The sequence below is a fragment of the Macaca thibetana genome, chromosome 6 (assembly GCF_024542745.1).
Source record: "Macaca thibetana thibetana isolate TM-01 chromosome 6, ASM2454274v1, whole genome shotgun sequence".
Classification (NCBI taxonomy): Eukaryota; Metazoa; Chordata; class Mammalia; order Primates; family Cercopithecidae; genus Macaca; species Macaca thibetana.
This window is the reverse complement of record NC_065583.1, coordinates 54272299-54294021: the sequence shown is the minus strand read 5'-3', so window position 1 is coordinate 54294021 and position 21723 is coordinate 54272299. Positions and strand designations below refer to the sequence as shown.

The window sequence follows — 21723 nt, the reverse complement described above, 5'->3', positions numbered from 1 at the left end:
GTAGCAATTCATATTATTGGGCAAGACAAACTGATAGGATCTTGAATTTTGGCCCAATAGTGGCCTAAGGAGAAGCCATTTAGAAAATAGCTTTGTGACCTTGGGCACACTTTTAATTTCTCCAGACCACAGCATCATCATCTGTAAAATTAGAGTATTGGACCAGCTTTCGGCTAAAGGCTATGTTCACACAAAAGTCGAAGAATCTTAGGCATTCTGGAGGTTTATAAGAAAAGCAAAGAGAAAAATCACTCTCATTATAAGTTTGCTTGCCATGAAAGCTGCTTTCCTGACTGATGTTTCTGAAAAGGAAATAAGAGAGGGAGCCATGTCCTGCCAGTGATCAGTTTGATGCTGCATTAGACTAGAATTTACCCCTGTCACTGTCTCCACCTGTCCCCATGGCATCAGGTCCTGAATTTCACTAAAAATGGCAGGGAAGGACAAACCAGAAGACACAGGGAAATTAGAAGAGATAATTATGGATGATGTGAATGAAGGAAGTAATATGGAGAATGACGCTTGATTTTCCTAACAATATGAGATTGTTCTCCAACCATTAGGGTCAGACAGGGTCATTTATTGAGTGAAAGATCAGTCTAGATACCACAGGAAGTGGTGTTGCTAATTCAGCATGTGGCAATTTATCTACTAAAACAAAGCCCCGCTTTAAGAGTCATAAAGTTGGGGTTTGGGTTGTGGCTTCGTATATTTGCATACATATGCGATTGGTGAGGAAGTGGAAGTGGGAGGTGAGGCTGCCCAAGCATTTTCTCCTGAATATCCTGACCAAATGCAGCTTTGAATAATGACATTCTTTCACCTACTTATACTTCCTCAGCAGTTTCCTCGCATTTTGCCTCAAATCTTCAAAGCTTTTGACGATGTGGGCTTAAAACCATGAGGATAAATGTGTTCAGATTCTTTTGTGGCAATGCCTGCTGTGAGATACCTGTGGTCACTCTGCTTCCTGGTCTGGGTTAGTGGTTCAGAACTGAGTCCACTGGGAAGAATGGCAGTTGAGTCACAAATGTCACTGATTATTCAAAACATCTGTACAGTGTAAATGTGGAAATATCTTTTGTACTTTCCAATTCACATATTCAGTTTTGACCAGAAAGTAGCTTAGTCTCTTACAGTATCTAACTTTTAGTGAATTTGCATTTCAAGAAGCATTTATTGCTACAATACACAGGTGAAGTGTTATTTTAGAAGGACTGTGACTGTTTTTACCTGATGGAGAGGTGATTTGACTGTAAGTTAAGAGAACTGAGTTCTGGGTTCCAGTGTTGGGCCACTTACAAATGAGCTCTGTGATCATGGCCAAGTCATCTTAACTTGACCTTCTGTTATTTCATCCATACAATGAAAGGATTTTGATTGGACGCCATGAAGGCCTTCAACGCTAACATTCTGTTCTATTATTTCTTACACAAGAGCTCTGTGGATTCTGGACATATGTATTGCTCTAGAAACTCTTGGGAGCCAAGTAAATGTTAAAAACTCAAATTTCTGTATCCTGTTAGAGGAATGCTCAGGGTCTGTGTGTGTGTGTGTGTGTGTGTGTGTGTGTGTTTATGCATGTGTGTGCTCATGCTTGCCTTAATGGAATCTGAATAGGTTCAGTTGACAGGAATATTTTCTAAGATTTTGGTTTTATAGAAATTCTTTTCCTCATAAGGTCTTTGTTCCTCTATGGGGTTTTCTTTTGACCTTTGAGGAAAGCAAGACTTAACTTGGATTGCTCATCTATGCCCTAATAGTGAGTGTCGCAGTAATTGAAGGCTAGGTTAATGACCCAGAGATAGGAGAGCAGATGACATGTAGGTGCCCCTTGTCATGCCAGTGATGGGGGCAGAATATCTGTTAGCATCCTTCTGACTGTTGCTCCAGACACCCTTGAAGAGGATCTTCCCGAGAGAGGGACCTTGCCTGTACTCAGGCTTCCTCTCAGTGTCCCTCCCTGTCCTCCCCGTATCATGAAAAGGGAAAGACTGAAGATTCTGATGATGCTCAAGTACCCTGCTACATGTCAGAGAATTATATTTGCTCCTCTTTCTCCTTAAAGTTTGACTTGTCTTTTCTCAAGGAAATTGCCTTCTTTTGTCATTTATTCTGTTGTGATTGGATTTTTTCCCCTGCTTGTCTCATCAGAGGATTGGTCAAACTGGAAATCTTTCAGCTTCTTCAATTAGCACTTTTGTAAAATAAATAAATAAATAAATAAAAATTAAAAAAAAATAGTGTTTTTGGTTGAAAGAGAAAAAAAGCCCTAAGTCTCCCTTTCCTCCTGGGTTGATCATGTTCCATTTTTTGAGTCATTTTTCTCAGATTCCTTCACTGTTGGACTGCCTGAGGTCTCATGAGGTGTTTGGATGTTTCACCTTGAGTAAATCTCAAGCCATCATATTCAGTGTCATTCCTGATCTGGCTCCTAAACTTCCTTTCCCACTCACTTTCACACTGTGCTTCAAACAATCCTGCCTCTTTGCCTTTCCTCTGAGCTCTCACTTTCTCCTGCCTTCGTTTTTACTGATTCCTCTGCCTATACTGCTCCATCTACCCAGCAAAAAGTTTCTTAAAGACCTTTTTTAGTGGAGTCTTCAATAATGCTATCTGTTTTCCCCATTCACCAGTTGTAAGTACTTTCTGAATGCCCATACATGTTTTGTAATCCTCCTTTGACCGTAATCACGTTTTACATTGCCCTGTCATTACCATCTGCATGGTACTACTCTCACATTAGATTGTTAATTCTTTGAGGGCAAACATGGCCTTCACTAGTGTTTGCTGATTGAAATAACAAATGTTTGTTCATCGGCAAAGCATTTGAAAGGCATCCATGTGAAAAATTCTTAAAGTAATCACATGATTACAACAGCTGATGAAATTTCAGTTAGGTCTACAGATTAGATGGTAGTATTGCATTAATGTTAAATTTTTTGTGTATCATTGTACGATAATTATACAAGTAAATATCCTTATTCTTAGGACATGCACATTGAAGTATTTAGAAGTAAAGGAGACTGATGTGTACAAATTACTCTTAAATGATTACAAAAAACATATATACACACACACAAACACACACACATTTTGCGCATATATATATATATATGCCTGGACATTCTTTGTGATATTTTTGTAACTTTCAAGTAAATTTGAAACTATTTTAAAATAAAAAGTTTAAAAAATTAAATTGTTATATATTACCTGATCAGGGATAATCATAGAAAAGTAGCCCAAATGCGGAAAAATAAAAGAAACATTTATTTGTAGATGAAAAAGTAACCCAGCGAACAGTCTGAAATTCATTTATTTAATATTTTATAAATGACCTGCACACAGCACATGATGAATTCTCTAAGTTATGATGAGGTAGGTCAATTATTCTGGAAAGTCACATGCTAAATGACTATGCATAAATGGCCGGATAATCTGGGACGGTGCCCTGTGTGGAAGAATAGCAGATGTACCTCAAAGTACAGGCATTGTGAGGTTATGCCTCTAGGCACAAAATAACTCAAGCTGTTATTAGAAGGTGATGGGCTCTTGCCAGGAGTTACAATGTAGAGAAAAGATTTCAGAAGCATTGCAGGTGGTTACTTCTGTATGTCAATGCTACTAAAGATGCCAATAAAATGATGGGCGTTATTAGGAGGTGTTTTGGAAGTAAAAGTAATTTTGGTATGACATACTTAAATATAGGCATATTGGTTATATATTGTTTCTTCATATGAACTCAAAAATTAGCAGCCTAAAACAACGAACATTTATTACTCACAGTTTCCGTGGGCTAGGAATTTGAGAGTAGCTTAGCTGGTGGTTCTAGCTCAGGGTCTCATGAGTTTATAATAAGTATGTAAGCAAGGGCCGCAGTCATCTAAAGGTTTAGCAGGAGCTAGAGGATCCACTCCCAAGATGGATCACTCACATGACTGTTAGCAGGAGGCCTCAGTTCCTTACTATGTTGGTCTCTCCATATGGCTGCTTGAGCATCCGAATATCATAGCAGCTGGCTTCCTGTGAAATGGTGTTCAAAGAAGTGAGATGGGAATTTCAGTGCCTTTTATGACCTAGTTTGGAAGTTTATCATTTTTGTAATATTCTATTGGTTATACAAGCCCACTTATTCATTGTGAGAGGGGCTTACACAGGCAGGGATCATTGGAGGCCATCCTGGAGGCCAGCTACAATAATAGGGTATCATTATGGTTGGCTGTAGCAGCATTGAAAAAAAGAAGAAAAAAAGAGTGAACTTTATAAACATGCTAAGAGGGCTTTTTATTTTTGTTGACAGGCCAGGAAAATTAAGACTCTTAAGGTTGAGAAGAATGAGTAGGAATGTTATTGAAGTGTATCAAATTATGACAAATTTGGAAAAATAAATATGATTTTATTCATCAAAGTTTGGAACAAGAAGTGGTGTTTGAAGTTTCTTTTTCTAATAAAAAAGAGATGTAACTTGTTTTCTCAGTAGAAATAAATAGATTGAACCCAGAAGATATAACCAGGGGATTCAGAATGTTTTAAACCCAAAACAGCTCTCCTTGATCTCTACCATAATTTCTATTATTTCTGCCAGGCCTGCTGGTTCTTTCTCTCATTGGTTTTCTTGCACACTTCCGATTCCTAGGCTGCCACCCTAGGAAGGTCGTTCCACTTCACACGTGAGTGCAGTAACCTCCACACTCTGTCTTTGCCTCCAAAGGATTTGGTCCCTTGGTTGGTTTTTGCAGACCTTCTCTGTTAATTCCCCAAGTACCTCTTTCATCAAATAATGCCCTTGCTCAAAGACTTCAAGTGAATTCTACTGCAGACAGGATAGACTCAACTCTTTAGCCTGGTGCTGAAGGCCCTTTATCACCACCAAGCACCACCCTCCTTTCTAGCATTACTTCTCACAATCTGTTACAAAACCTTCTGCTTTCCACCCCTAAGGCGTGGCTCTTATCTTTCTCTTTGCCTTGTGGCCCCTCCTTGAGTTTTTGTTTACTCAGAAGATTCCTTTTATCCAGGTGTGATGCAGGTCACAGGCATTGTAGCCATCAGCCAGGCCTGTTCGTATATCTGCTCTTACCTGATTGTCTGCCTTCCAGGGAGACGTTTAATCTCAGTATTCCCTGTATGGGGATAATAGACCCTGTCCCGTGGACTCAGTGAGATTTCATTGCTAGTGTGACATGCTACTCAGTGATTTCTAGTTTCTTTTCTTTTTCAAGTCCCTGCTCAAGTTTGACTTTTTTCGTGTGCCTTCATTGCTCTTTTTGGCTTCCCCTCCTCTTAAAACTCTGGCAAGTCATCTCTAAATGGACTCATTGGCAAATAATCATATTTTGTTTATAATTTTTCCCTAGTAGATTTTAAGCTGTTATGGGCAGAGACTGTGCTTTACAAGTCACAGTAGTTGCCATGGTTTCTTGCACTTAGATCTTTAATGAGTATTGTTTGTAGATATTTTCCCACATGTGTTGTGGATGATGATTTCACAGAGACATTGTAGAGGATTTTACAAAGTTGATGATGAGTGAGTTACCAGGGTCTTCCCCAAATTATCCCTTAACACCACCTATATAATGACGGTGGGGCTGGCTGGTTAGGTAGGCAGGGCAACATCTCTGTTCCCATGTAGCTTATTCTGGTCTTAACCATAGTGTGCATCATGCTGTACTGAATAGATCAGTTTGTGGCCATTTTCCACATGGGGCTATGAGCTCCTTCGGGATAGTCAGCACTGGACATTGTCAGTGCCTTGCCCAGTTTTTGTTTAATGTGAAGTGCCCAAAGAATTAGAACCATTAGTAAACATTCACTTCATGCTAATGTTTAGGGATTTTGTGTGTATGTGTGTGTGGGCGGGAGGGGGCATGTTTATAAAACCATTATAAAATGCCATTATATAAAGCCATTATAAAATAGATTTTGAGAGTTTTTTTTTTTTTTTTTTTTTAAGGCAGAGACTTGCTCCACCACCCAGCTGGAATGCAGTGCCACAATCACAGCTCACTGCAGCCTTGACCTCCGAGGCTCAAGCGATCCCCCTACCTCACCCTATACTCCACCCCTCTCAGTAACTGGGACTACAGGTGCATGCCACCAAGCCTGGCTATTTTTTTTTTTTTTTAATAGGGCTAGGGTCTTGCTATGTTGCTGAGGCTAGTCGCAAACTCCTGGGCTCAAGTAATCCTCTCACCTTGGTTTCCCAAAGTTTTGGGATTATGGGAGCCACCACACCTGGCCTTTCTTTTATTAATGCTGGTAGACACACTCATTTAACTTAAAAACTTCCCAGGAATACTCTGTTCCTGCCATTACATAATGTAATTTGATTTAGAATATGTTTGTTGTGGGTTTGATGTTAGCAAAATGACATGAGGCCCTCAAAACAAAGTAAATATAGCACTTGTACTGTTTGAAATGAATAGTCATACCTGGATAATGTAATATGTTATTAGAATAACTAACCTTGCTCAGTGAACAGAGAAGTCATGCTAATGCCTTAAGAATTACTTTCATCAGCAAACTAATATGTCTATGGAAGTCCTCATCTGAGATTGTTCTCAGGGCAACCAGCAAGCATTACTCATTCTACATCTTTAATGCGCTGAAGCTGGACCATTGCTTCTCTGTTCATGGCCTCAAAGCTCCAGGAAGAACTTAGCACACTGCCTCTGCCGGTCTTTCTGAGTAGTTTGAGGAAGAGTGAGTACATCCTTTACAGATAACACGATGGAGTGGTCAGGTGAAATGGATGGCTCTTGTTGAAAAGTGGCTATTCTTAATCAAGAAATTTGTTTTAATTTAACTTAGAGATATGTGAGAGAATCTTAGTAGCAGAAAATGAGCTTGAGAAAAAACTGGTTGAGGGTACCCAAGTTATTTCTATGTGTGCACTTAATTGATTCTAGGAAGAAAATAGGTTTTGGAGCCAAAAGGAATCATCTGGAATAATTTCCCCCTCTGTTGTTTCAAAAATAAATTAATAAGTCAATATCCCATTATTTATTTCCTTTTAACTCAATGATGAAGAAACTACTGCTTATCATCAGAACTAAGTCTCATCCATTGTAAGGATTTTATTCATCCTAATCATTTACTGAGGCTTTTGTGGTAGAATAAGCAAAGCTTGCCTTCCAAGTGGAGCTGCAAAACACAGGCAGCAAGAGTTAACTCTGTGGGCTGTTTCCCTTTCTAATAGGAGCACTTTAGCAATGCTAATCAGTTGTACTGATTTTGTTTTGATTTTTCCATAATAATTAAGTGAATGCAATCAAGTTTGGCACTAGGGGGTTCATGCAAATGACTCTTCATTTTTTTACATTTTAAATTGTGTTAAATGGAATCATAGGAAAGTTATTTGAAGAGGAAGTCTGGGTGGGTGAGGGTAGCCAACACCCAATTTAGAGATTTGAATATTTTCAAAATGTCTGTCTTAATGAAGCAAATCACCACTGCATTGCCTTTGTTTTCAATTGAAATAATACTATTTTTAAAAAATTTCATTTTGTTTTCATTTGCATTCCAAAGTGGAAAATTATAAGACAGGATGCCACAGCATAGAAGAGAGAAATGAGGAAGAATAAATGTACTGGACTTTCCTTCTTCAGAGTGGACATAGTGGAAAAAGGGTACTCACCACGTTTACTCACCAAAACCTATAGAAGAAAACAAGACAGGGAAAAAGTAAATGAATGCCCTATCTTCCTTCCTTCTTTCTCTCTCTCTCTCTCTCCTTCCTTTCTTCCTTCCTTCCTTCCTTCCTTCCTTCCTTCCTTCCTTCCTTCCTTCCTTCCTTCCTTCCTTCCTTCCTTCCTTCCTTCCTTCCTTCCTTCCTTCCTTCTCTTCTCTTTCTTTCTTTCTTTCTTTCTTTCTTTCTTTCTTTCTTTCTTTCTTTCTTTCTTTCTTTCTTTCTTTCTTTCTTTCTTTCTTTCTTTCTTTCTTTCTGTCTCTCTCTCTCTCTCTCTCTCTCTCTCTCTCTCTCTTTCTTTTTTTGAGATAGAGTTTCGCTCCTGTTGCCCAGGCTGGAGTACAGTGGCACGATCTTGGCTCATTGCAGCCTCTGCCTCCCGGGTTCAAGCAATTCTTCTGCCTCAGCCTCCCAAGTAGCTGGGATTATAGGCACCTGCCAGCATGGCTGGCTAATTTCTTGTATTTTTTAGTAGAGACAGGATTTCACTCTGTTGGCCAGGGGGTTTTGAACTCCTGACCTCAGAGGATCCACCCACCTTGGCCTCCCAAAGTGCTGGGATTACAGGCATGAGCCACCACGCCTGGCCTAAATGTCCTATCAACTTCTGATTTTGATTGCATCTCAGTGCCTTTACTAAACAATATAGAATGAAAGGACAATCCATGTTTCCTAATTTAGAGAAATGCTGTGTTTCTTAGTTCTCTACAGCTTATTGGCATATTTGTGAGATGTCTTCTCTCCTCATCCTCTATAACATCTGTGTTATTTTCTCAAACACTTTTAACCAGCTTATGTGAATTTGCATGATCCTTGCCTCTTGATCAAACAATTCTTTTTGGTTTTGCAGATTACTCTAGAGCTCAGTTAATTTTCTAATTTTAATGAGGAAAATGCATTGGGACAAAGAGACCAAGTAATACACACACACACACACATATTTTTTAATGGACTGATATTTTATCTTTCAAAAATGGTACCTGTGACTTCTCAATGCAGTTTGATATTTCTGTATACTGAACTTCCAAAGCAATGAGAAGGTGGCCAAATTCTGCTTTTTCTGTGTCACCTCCTCTTCACAGGGCAATGCATCAGGTTCAAAGCAAGAAGAGAAACCAGATTAGTGTCAATATTTTTACACTAAAAGAAAACTCACAACCTCTTTCTTGTTCTTGGACCTTGATTCATGGCTTGTGGCAATTTCTAACTTTACAGACTAAACATTTCTAATTGGTAAATGGATGGTTTGAGTCTGAGATGACTCAGGAAATAAACTTTCCAATTTGGGGTAACTGTTTATGAGTAGATGGCAGGTTACTGCTTACCAGCCTTCATGTCTTTGAGGAAAGAATGAAAGCTAAACACATTTCACACTTCATTGAAAGGAAATACTTCTCCTCACATAGACAAAGCAATGAGACAAGGAAATAATTGCCATGCTTATTTGTTACAGCCAAATATATTAAAGATGTTTTTGATGGATCAGGAAAACACTAGCTGTATTTTACATGGCTTCAGCTGTAAAACAGGGACAATAAAAACTACTACTTCTTAGTTAAGTTGCTGTAAGGATTACATAGATAATTCACATAAATGGCTCAGTACTGTGTCTGGCATACAGTAATTGGTCAGGAAATGTTAGCTGTTATTGTTTATTATTATTATCACCATCATTTTTTATTCATTCCTGTTAAATGAAATAGCTTCTTTATATAATGTTAAGCTTCAGATTTTACAATTTCATGATGGTTAGCATGTGAGAAATGTCAAGAATTTAAATTAATCTATTAGTTAATTTTCGCTATCTATTTATGCTTTATCTATTGGAATTATTTAGTGACCATTGAAATATCCTTTTTAAGATTTTACAGCTTCTTTAATGGCTTACACAATATCTTTTAATTATACTACAAATTCATGATTTTTTTTCCTTATTCCAAGTCAAACATTTTCTTTTAGCCTTTGTTGAGTCAGCAATAGGTGACTTGTCATAGTATACTTAAACAATCTTGATTTTGAAGAATTTAATATTTCCTCATTTGATCTGTCCTGAATTTGAATGATAAACTATTTCCTAAAGTTGTTTTTGTGCTGTTATTGTTTATTTGTTTGTTTTAAGATAAATTTGTCTTTTCAAACCATAAAGTTATTATTCAATACATTTGGTTCCCAAATATTGAAAATTTCTTGGTGTGGAAAATGAGTATAACTTCTTAAAATGTCAGCTCCCACCCAGAAAATCACTGCTTTGCTCAAATAATCTGGCTTATTATTACTAATTTCACTAGTTTACCAACAAGCAGGTTGGTGCTTATTTTGTTTGTAATTAAGAAATGGATCAGTGATTTCTAATTTTGTGTCCATTTTTATAATGATTAGATGACATAGTATGACAATTAAACTTCTCCTTCTTACTAAATTCCAGAGGCTGCAGGAGTGCATGTGATTCTCAGGTGCAAACCATTACAGGTGTTACACACCTGGGCCTGGCGCAGGTCCTAGCACATCGCATGTGTTCAATAAATGCCTGTAGGTGGCTTCGCTTGATGATATCAGAGGAACCTTCAACCTGACATATCTAAAACTGAACTCAAAGCTTCCCCTCCCCAGAGGAGGGCTTCTGTGAGTCCCATCTCAGTGAAGGGCTAACAATCCCCATAAGGGGCTAAACCAGAACTCCTCCCCTCCCTTAATCCATGTTCAATAGCCAAATCCTGTTGATTCCACATCCTAAAAATCTCCCAGAGCCACTCCACTTCTTACAACCCCATTGCTGCTGCCTTGATCTGTTCACAGTTGCGTCTCCCCTGGCCTCCCTCCAAGAGCCTCCCCTTGCAGCTAGAGTCATTCTTCTAATGCCACTCTGCATCATTTACTAGCTCCATGTTATCCTTGGATGAAGTTCCCTACTACACAATGGCTTATGAAACCCATCACGACTCACCCTCTGTCTCTTTCTCCAGCTGTCCCCTTTCTCTTACCATGAATTAACTTGAACTCCCTAAATGCACCTGGCCATCCCTTACCTGTGGATCCCTCTGCCTGGAACATTCACCCTCTTCTATCTCCTTTGCCAGCCTATCTATTTTCCGAGCTTTTAAATATGTTACTTTACGGTTTTTAGGTTCATTTTCTCAAACATTGACCTGCAAACAGCCTTACATTTTTTTCTATGCATAGTCTAGTTTTTAGAAACCGCTGTGAGATGGTTGGTTTCATTTCTTTTCAGCAGATGGAGAAATTGAAGCATTATGTTTAAGAAACTTATGTCATGATTACTAAATTATAAACGTCTTAACAGGCAGTGATAGGGACTGGCTCTGTATTTTATATCCAGCCTTTGCATGGTGCCTAGGATGGAGCAGGCATTCAGTGCATTGAATGGCTTATCAAATGAATCTCAGTTTGAGCCTGAGGTACCTCTCTCTTGATTCGATGGAGCTTCTGTTTCATCATTTATTTTCTAGGACAAATGAGGCCAGCTATCTCTGTGTGCCCTCCTCTTCTAGAAGGGAAATATGCCGGGTGAGAGAATGTGGAGGCCTGTATTGCTCTGAATTGTTCTGGTAGATTTTTTTAATATTGGCTGACATAAATGAGAAGGGCTTTTGTTCTTGTGGCAATTGATGATGATTTGCATATTTTAGTAATTTGCAAAACAGTAGCCACCCTGCACAACATAAGAAACACCCCTCTCTCTGGGATCATGGAATTTGGTGACCTGGCTATTGAAATATATGGCTTGTTATGAGCCCCAGTGACAACTGGTACCTGGTGGTTGCTGTACTGAAAAGAATTCTGTGTGAGTCATTTCAATGCATTTCTAATTCGGATTTTTTTTTCTTGTAGGTTGTTCTGCAGAAAAAAAATGGTTATTTCTTTGAACTCATGCCTGAGCTTTATTTGTTTATTATTATGCCAGTGGATTGGGACAGCATCACCTCTGAATCTCGAAGACCCTAATGTGTGTAGCCACTGGGAAAGGTAATGGTTCTGAAAGGAGCCTGACAAAAAATTGCTGAGAAGTTCCCTTATATACTATAATTATCAGTCAGATGTATAAAATTAGAATTTGCGAAGAGATTGTGAAATTACTTTTATGTAAAAATCATTAGTCATAGCTAGCAAATTAGGTAGTGTTAGTCCCCTTAGTCTTACAGTGTATATATTATGTGAAAAAAATCTTGACATATCTAATTCTAATGCAAGTGCAATTGTAAGATTCAGGGAAAGCATTAATAGAGCAATTAAAAGATCTTCCTAAGGTCTTGTTTCTGATTTGAATTTGCATTAATTTGGGGGAGCTGGACTTATGCATGGGAACCCATGAGTAAGAAGTGGAAAGCAGCATGAGATAATGTACTAAAGTATTGAAATGTATGGGATTTAAAAGAATTTTGCTGTAGATGGCTTGAAAAGGGAGACCTGATTTTGGGGTAAACTGGCAAGGCTACATAGAGGTAGTGTCCCCTGAGATGCTCTTGAAGAACTGAATAAGATGAGTGGGTTGCAGTGGTTGGAAGGGGATCTCGGAAAGGGAGGCCGTTTGAAATCAGTGCCATGTGGACCACCGAGAACTGTGCACAACCAGAACAGAGTTAGAACTGTATTTCAGGAGGGTATGATTATATGAAGGCAGATGATGTAATGTCCAGATATGAGCAATTTGCAGTAAAAAGTACAAAACAGTAGGTCATCCTCCAGGACCTTATAGTCCCTTTTGGAACACAAAAATAGTACAAACCCATCCAACGATATTGCAGTACAATCAAGTCCAGTGGGCTCTGCTCTAATGTGCTACTTGACTTTCCCAGAAATTATCTTTATCCAAAAAGTAAATGCAAGTGTTTTAAACAAAGAGAAGATGTTAAGTACTTGAGGGTAATATGTATTTTTAATAGCTATAAGTACAATTATATCAGACTCTTGATCTTCAGCACCATGATTAGCAAACCACAGAGTACACATTCTAATCACCTTTGTCCCCCACTGTTAGGACGCACAAAGCCCAGAGCCTCTCAAGCACAGCAGTGGTATTATTCTGGGGACACGCTGGTTTCTCACTCAGCATTATTTTTGGTGAGGGCTTATCCCTACCTCCATTGGTAGTGTTACAAGCAGGGTAATTAAAACATAATTACCTGATTAGTCAATGGAGATATATATTATTATGAAACTTTAAGCTGTACAGAGAATATATGTATATAATAAAGTTCTATATATTTGTGGTATTAACTACATTATACAGAATTTAAGCAGAAGGACTTCCTATTAGTTCTCTTTATAAGATTTACAGCACTTCCCATAAACCATTTCATCAAGAAAATATATAATAAATACTTATTAAAGTCATAAAAATGAATCAGCGGCTACATGAATGGGTACATGTCAAATTTAGTAAAGGAAGAGACCATTGGTGGTTGAACTTCTTGGAGGGATGATAGATTTGGGATGGGAGGAAAAGTCAAATTTGTGAGATGCTGTGAAACAAGAATCAACAGATCTTGATAATACATTGAGGAAGTGAAGGAAGCAGAGAAGACTAGGATTTAGCACTTACTGCGTGAAGTAATCCAGATGTCATTGCGCATATGGAAAAATAAAAGAGAGAGCTGATTTGAAAGGGAAGGGGTTAGTGTGGGTTTGCCATGTTGGGTTTATAAAATCAATGTAAAATATGGGCCTAGAAGTATTTGGGAATATAGATTTGGGACTATCCAGCATGATGAGATGGGAGATGTGAATAGATGAACTCATGTGAGATGTGAACAGATGAACTCTCTGAGGGAAATACTATAAGAGAAAAAAAGGCTGGGTGTGTGGTGGCTCACACCTGTAATCCCAGGACCTTGGGAGGCCGAGGTAGGTAGATCACTTGAGGCCAGGATTTCGAGACCAGCCTGGCCAACATGGCAAAGCCCCGTCTCTACTAAAAATACAAAAAGCCGAGCGTGGTGGTGCATGCCTGTAATCCCAGCTACTAGAGAGGCTGAGGCACAAGAGTCACTTGAACTCAGGAGGTGGAGGCTGTAGTGAGCTGAGATCATGCCACTGCACTCCAGCCTGGGTGACAGAGCAAGACCCTGTCTCCCCCATCCCCCCCTCAAAAAAAAGAGAGAGAGAGAAAACAATTTCAAGGCTTCAAATAATCCAGCACCCACTTATAAATACACATTTTGTCCTGCTTCCTTGGTCAGCAGTTGATCAGAGCTGCCAATGCATAATTTCATTGTTTGGCTCACCACTGATAATTCCCACTGTCTAAAACACTGCCTTGCATGTGGCATGTGTTCAATAAATAATTCTTGAATGAGTGAGTTCATCTTCTGATAGGAAATGAAATGACTAAATATGTACAACAATGTGGGAGGGGCATGGAGAGTGAGAAAGACAGATAGACAAGGGGCACATTAATCTCTAAACCTAATAGAACCCAACAACTGTACAAGTGATTAGTGCAAACTCTAAAATGCTCACTAAGGGGGAGGGAAATTGAATGTGAACAAAGAGGAAAATGATGAACAAATTTTCCAGTTTTTTAAAAATGTACTACCAGGAAGAAGGGTTGACAGCTGTAATCTTCTTTTTGATACATTTTCTGTTGTAAGACTAGATAATGATTTCTAGAAGAAAGGTAAAAGAAAGTAGAATTGTTTTGGCAAGAATTGGGACTGGTGTAGAAGATAAATTAAAATGATCAAATAAAGGCACAAGTGACAGGTTTGTCTAGTATTTTCAAAAATGGAAATGGGCTTGAACTGAAATGGGGAGAGGAAGGTGAGTTCCAAGGGCATAATTCTGGTAGTAGGGCTCATTTTAAGCTCTTCTTATGCTAAAAACCACCTGTACCCAATGGCTCAGAATCATGCAATCACCTGGAGGTTACCTCTGAGTGTGGTTTGCAGAGCTGAGGCATGAACTTGTTAGAAATGCAGACTCTCAGGTCCCACCCCAGACCTACTAAATCGAAATCTGCATTTTAACAAGATCCCAGGGAGATTTCTCTGCATATTCAAGTTTGAGAAGCATTAAACAAAAATACTTCCATCAATGCCTTCTAGCTGCATCCCAATTGATATCTGAATATTTTGAAATAGAGATGTGCCTTGTTTTAATGCAGCAATTGTGATTCTAAGAAATTGTACATAAAATGAAATGAGAGAAAATGAAATCATTTAAATACTCAAGGGGTGTTTATGATTAAAGGAACTCTGTACAGCATCTTTTTGGAAAATGAATTACTCTAGAAATCATCTATTCCTTCTCCTAACCTTCTTTCTGTAGTCTGTGAATTTGAGCTTTTCCATTCAGTGGGGTTTCTTCTAAAGAAGATACAAGTGAAGAGAAACCACACTTTGCCCAAACCTTCAATTACTAACACAGAAGGGAGAGTAATTGAATCAGCAGTCCTGAAGCAAGCAGAGATAAGAAATGAAGATTATTACCATATCTGATTAAAGTAACAAGATAATTTAGGCAGGTAAAATGTAATTAACCACTTTGGAATGTGCCCAAGTGATAATGGCTTCCTCCCCTTATTCTCCATCTCCTCCCCCACTCCCTGGTTCTTTGACCTTAAATTAAATCTTGCTGGGGTTTTCCGCAGATAACACTTAATAGATTAAAATCACGGCAATGATATGTTTTCAGTATGTTTGAGAAGATTAAACAAACAAACAGGAAATAAAGAGTTTTGCTTCTGAAAGCTGAAAGTTGTGTAGAATTAGGATCAGATTGTTAAAATTCCACTTTCCCACTCTTTGTCTGTTTTAGAAGCTTTAAATGTTCTATAGTGATGTTTGAGAGACGATGGGGCAGGACAGTGTCTGAGGGTCTCGGTGTTACTGCTGACTCTATGTGGAAGCTCAGTGTTGCTCCTTGTCAATTAAAGTGGGATTGGACCAGATAATAGAGGAGGTACCCTCATACTCTGTGACTTCAGGAGCAGCTGCTAGTGAATATGGCAGTATGGAGTGTTAGCAGAGAAGCTAATTAAGTTCCAGCAGCAGCCTAAGCACTGGCCAAAGCGGCGGTGATAAAGACCGAGGAGGCAGGCCCATTCTTGCAGACACTTGCCTTCATGATTCAAACACATCGCTTCCAGAAAATGGACCCCTTGAAGAGTGACAACTTAATTGCCTAATGATTGGTGGGTGTTGAGCAAATTAGGTGTAGTCACTTAAAAGTATTTGGCAGTCATAATTTGAAGACTGTACTAACATGGAAAAATGCTTATGATATACTCAAGTTAAAAAAGAATGTTTTAGAAATATGTGCATGGCGTGATTATTGTAATGTAAGAATTTAGAAATACCTTCAACCAAAAACTAAAACCTCCTGGAAATTGTAAAGAAGCACAACAACATGCTATTGGTGGTTATGTGAGAGCTGTGGAATTCTCTCTCCTGCTCTCTTTTTAAAAAATGTGTTTTCCATATTCCATAGTGTGATTATAATACCTTTACAAATGAAAAAAATGAAAAAGTATATAGAAGGAAAAGTAGTGTGTAAGAAACAACAGAAAAGAAATTCATGTTGAAAAGGCTTGGTACCTTTCTCCTATAAGCTTAAGTGGAAGCTTCAGTTTCTGACCGATGATAATTAGGCAGGTAATTATTACCGGTCAGAAAGAAGCTTCCACTTAAGTTTATATAGTAATTTAACTATAGTTAAATTAGTTGAACTGTAGTTTAAAATAGTTAAATTAGTAGAACTATAGTTTAATATAGTTCAAAATAATTTATATGCAGTCAGTTCTGTGTTGGGTTTGAGTGTCAAAATAATTTTAATGAGTAGAGCCAAGATTGAGGACAAATACTCAAAATTTTATACTCCTATTTCCCCCAAGCTATATATATTTCTCCATGGAAAGCTATATCGTATTACATTCAGCATTTAAATATTGGCCTCTCATTAGGCTGAGAGCTCCTTGAGGGCAGGAATTGCTCAATAAATGTTTGTTGAATTGGAACCCTAAATACTTTGATTGTCCTTTTAATAAAAGAGCTATTGGTGAGCAGCAAGTGACAAGAAGAGGAAATTCATGTACTCCAACATTCCCTGTCATTTAAAAACTCTTTTTGGTTCCTAGAAATCAGTGAAAACATTTTACATGTTGGCTTATGGAATTGGTTCTTCCCTTCACATCAAATAGAACTGGCCAGGATGCATTTATTGATAACTTTTGCACTCCGAGGCACACAGACTTGAATATCATAACATGGCCTTTGAAATTTTCTGGAAACTCTGTATCAGCTCTAGTTCCAACAAATGAATTTAGTTCAGCTAAATTAGTACTGTAGAGACTGGTTGAATAAGTGTTTTCTCCCAACTGGCATTAATTTAGAGTGGTTTCTTTTTTGTTCTTACAGCACATGTGGGAAGTTGCTCTATTTTGCTCATAGGTGATGTAGGACTGTACCTATACACCAGTTGTATACACAGAGGACATTCATTCACTTTGTTCTCCACTAGAAATGGAACAGAGATATAATGCTGTAGGCCTTAAGATTCAGCTCTTTACAAGCAGCTGGATTGAAAGTGTCAACTTTAAACAATGAGAGTTAGAAAATAGGATTAAGTATTGAGTTTATTCAGCACACAATTTGAGGACAGCCATACAGAAAACAGACTTCAAAGGAATGGGCTCAGTTTTCCCAAGTGGGGAAGTTAAAGTTTCACCTATATAGGCAGAAACAGAGAAGTTTAATAAGGTTCAACATTTTCTATAGAAAGCCAGTACATATGTTACAGTGATTTGATTGATTACAGTTTGCTACATTTCAAGGAAGATTGCTTTAACATTTCATGAGGAAGGGTAATGATCTGAGGGGGTCTATCTCTGATGCCATTTGGTTATTTCTAATCATTTATAGGAAAAAGAAGTTGCAGCTACTTGCTGCATGACTCAGGCCACATAGTTATATTCCTCTCAAGGCTCAAAATTAAAATTTAAAGTTCCAACAGCTTTAAATTTGAATTATTTAATTTCACAGGAGGAAGAAATATTGGTAAGGAAGTCTTAGAACCTCAGGACACTGCTAGGGGTCTGAAGAAAATACTGATAGTTTAATGTGATATGTCATTCCAAGAATATTAATATTTTAGCAGGGGCCTCTTGCTTTACCCAAAAGGAGTTACATCATAGCATGCAGGCATTTGCACACCACACTGTATCCTCATCTGAACTTATTTTTGCAGGTAGCAATGGGTAACATCTGTTGGAGGGAGAAAGAAACAGTCATCGAAGTATATGTTAGAAATTCAGGATGCTAAATAAGAGGGGATCTTCAACACCTTCTCTGACTCCTTTTATTTTAAAATGTGATCATGAGGACCCGGGGAAGTGAGGCTATCCGCTGAACATCTCCCAGTTTCTGTACTCAGTGTCAGTACAGAGTTATAACCCTGCCTTCTTCTAGTCCAGTGCTCTTTTCAATAGAGCCTGTTTTATTTGCCCAACATTTATGGAGGGTCACTAAATTTACCTAGAAATAAATTGCAATATCGCAAAGAATGAAATATACAAAACTATGAATAGTACGATTACTTCATGACTGTCCTATTGAAGCCTAATATATAATGACTACCAGAGACCAGCTGCAGAAGGAAAACCCATTGTTTGTGAGGCTAGCACCACACAGCTTTTCAAATTAGAAGGTTCTGTCTAACCTGAATTCTTCATGCTGACATTTTAACTTCCTTCCTTCCTATTAGTGAACTTGGGCTGTTGATTTGCAGCAAGTGAATCGGTGATTATGGCCCATTTTGTTTGTTTGTGTGAATTAAAGATTTTAGTGAAAATCTTTAAGAGAATAAATTGTTTGGAGAAGATTATCCACATTTTCTTATAGGCAGACGCTAAGCTCTTTAGCATGTAATAGACTGTTTAAAACGAAGAAGTCTGCAGTTGAACAGTGAGAATTCTTCATATTTCATGGATGTTTTCCACCCACGTTCTTAGGCCCGTAGGCTTGACTCTAACAGGAACCTGTTAGTGAAAATGTATTGGAAAACAGACTATTTAAGTAGTAGCAAACTGTTGGTATGATTATTTTAGGCTAATTGTCTCAGCCATATGTTTAGAACCAAGTTTAAAGACTACTTTATAGTATTTATTCAGTTGTTATGTACTGTATGGTCTTCCATTGCCTGAAAGCAAATTATTCTGAGTTCCAACTAGAGAAAAATATGTTCTTTCTGATATTTTAAGAATCAGTAGCACAATGTACCTTATTACTTTACTTGAATTGTTTCTTTGCTGAGTAACATAACCTTCTGTGAATGATCTTTGTTATCCTTTGAGCCCTGGGATAAAAGGAGGAATTAAAGGCAGAAAAACAGAGTGGTGTTTTTAAATTTGGGAATATTAGGGTTTATAGTGAATAGTAAAATAGGATTTTCTTTAAAATTTACAGCATGAATCATTGTCTTTTAAATATATTGTTAAAATTGATCCTTTTGGGGTTCTAGTTTAAATAAAAACCCATAAAAGCATGGAAATTCTCTGTTAAAAGTCATTATGGAGTTGCAAATGGAGATAATTTAGCTTACAAACTTTTAAATACATAGTATATTATTAATTTAAAAAAGAGAAATACTGATTTCTTATTTTTCCATTTCTTTTCAGCTACTCAGTGACTGTGCAAGAGTCATACCCACATCCCTTTGATCAAATTTACTACACGAGCTGCACTGACATTCTAAACTGGTTTAAATGCACGCGGCACAGGTAATAGAAGCTCAGACATGTTTATGAGTTTGGCTAACTAGGAATAGATTCTAATACAGAGATACTAATGACAGCAGAAAGTACATCCATTAATTCAGTGAATAGGTATTGAGGGCTTGCTACTGTCTTATCTTTGTGCCAAATCACAGGGGATATAGAAAAGCAGAAAGGTAGCCCATGCCCTAAAGGAGCTTACAGCCTAACTGAAGAGAAAGTGTCTGCTGTTTATCATCATTTGTTAACAAGAATTCATCTAGCCTCCGTGTTGCACATAACTGGGGGAGACACTGTTACCTATGGACAGCAGCAGATGTCAAGCAATTCGTGTCTTAGCATATGTTTCCAATTAAACATCTGACTCAATTTAGGCTAACTTAAATTTGACCCTTAAGTAAAACAAGACATTTTTTTCTATAAACGTGAACACAGAAACAAAACTAAAATATAATTAAATATTAATGTTAATATAGAATGGAACTCGGATGCCCTAATTTTATTAGTAGTATACTAACATTTATAGTGTATGAGTTATGTGTTGAGTGTAGCATCTGCTGATTTGTACTGCACTAAATGATGTTATGCTCAATGTCATTTCTTCACACAAGCTGGCCTTGGCCACGCTGTGTAAATTAGCATTTCCCACCTGTCACATTCTATTCCCTGACTGAGGCTTTATTTTTCTTCACAGCATGTAATCATTACCTGCCATTATATGATCTAATCATTTGTTTAATGCATGTCCTTACTTTAACAAATTCAGCCAGATCTGTCTTCCCCAGTAAAATGTAAGTTCCTTGAGAGCAAGGGATTTGTATTGTTTTGCTCTCTGCTCATTCCCAATGTCTAGAACAGTGCCCAGGATATAGTAGGTGCTCAACAAACACATGCTGTGTAAATGAATCTGTGAATAAATGGCACTTTAGTTAAATGGAGAGATCTTATGTCTCTTAGCCTTCTATATTATAGTGGGATGAGACTGCCCTAAGGTTTTTAAGAGAATTCTCTGAATTCTTCCTTTAAAACATACATAAGTGAATGATGCTTAGGTGGGTATCATATATGAATTAATCAATACTTTTCAACATATTTTAGGATAAGTGAAAGAGGGAAATCATGAACCTACTGACCCCTTCAAATAAAGCATAGATTAGCTTCAATTGGGCATCTTAATATCTTCTTAGCAAATTGATGAGTTAGTATTATATTGGTCTAGACGTGTATTCCATATTTCTTCATAACTAGTTTGAAAGACTTTGCTTTTCAGATCTTTATTATGTTTAATAGCTAATATTTCCCTCTCTATAGAGTCAGTTATCGGACAGCCTATCGACATGGGGAGAAGACTATGTATAGGCGCAAGTCTCAATGTTGTCCTGGATTTTATGAAAGCGGGGAAATGTGTGTCCGTAAGTAAGACTTTCACCCCTTTGAGATTCGCTTGTTTTTCCCAGTGCTGGTTTGGTTCCGTTAATGGCAGCTGAGACGGAGGCCTGGGGAGGTGGGTGTCTTGGAACATTCGTTTTTTCTCTGGTTGCTACTTTTCCTTGGCTTGTGTAATGAAGGAAGCGTTAACTCTGTCCTCCTGTCCTATCCAAAGTCTCCAAATGAATATTGCTTAAGGAGAAAAGAGCTGTTACAGAAAGCTGATTCAAGGCCGGAGGTGGTGATGTAAATTACAATTCTTCAATGAATGTCTCATTGGAAATTGGTCAGGACTCACTGGACTTGGGTCACAGAAGAGAACAGAGACCTAACTTTCCTGCAGCTGACCCAAGTCAACTTCCGAGAGGCCAGCATATTCTTTTCTGGTGTATAGAATGATGAGTCTTATTAAATGTAGAGGAGTTTTCACATTAAAAAATGACAGTAAGTCTGCATCACAAAATAGAACTTCTTTTCATTGTCATTTTCCCTCTTCTCTCCCCTCCTCACTTCACCAATTCATTCTGAGATGTCTTGAGAGAAGTTTGGTATCTTATGACACACTTCAGAGAATCCTAGAATATGAGATGCATGTGAGATGCAGTTTGCAATTGAGATTTCCTACTATTGTGTATAGGTCACTTAGAAGAGAGATCATTAAAGACTATTTTATTCGACTATTCTGGCTCAACACACGGCTAGAGGGACAACTCTGCTTTCTGAGTTGAGACGCTGATGTTGAGTAGCATAGAGACAAGGTTCTGCTGTAATTTGGAGGCACCAGGAGTGACTGGATAGATCTCAGCTTAAGAATCTGGAGAGCCTAGTGATATCACTGGTTCTACCATCACTTGGCCGGGTGGCCTCAGATAAACCATTTATA

The 21723-nt window shown here is 38.0% G+C and overlaps 2 protein-coding genes across 5 annotated transcripts in view; one reads left to right on the top strand and one right to left on the bottom strand.

The window, feature by feature from the left end:
- Positions 1-21723, bottom strand: part of C6H5orf63 (chromosome 6 C5orf63 homolog) — a 471154-nt gene that overhangs the window by 272658 nt on the left and 176773 nt on the right. The gene's annotated exons all lie outside the window — the stretch shown is intronic.
- MEGF10 (multiple EGF like domains 10) overlaps positions 1-21723 on the top strand; it is a 396429-nt gene that overhangs the window by 250836 nt on the left and 123870 nt on the right. For 3 of the 4 annotated variants that reach the window (XM_050795753.1, XM_050795752.1, XM_050795755.1), the window contains 3 exons: positions 11537-11671; positions 19317-19418; positions 20724-20824. In XM_050795753.1, the coding sequence (XP_050651710.1) occupies positions 11556-11671; positions 19317-19418; positions 20724-20824 (319 nt within the window). In that variant the 5' untranslated portion in view covers positions 11537-11555. Of the gene's footprint in view, positions 1-5953; positions 6087-11536; positions 11672-19316; positions 19419-20723; positions 20825-21723 lie in introns of all 4 variants that reach the window. The other variant, XM_050795754.1, reaches the window with a different exon arrangement.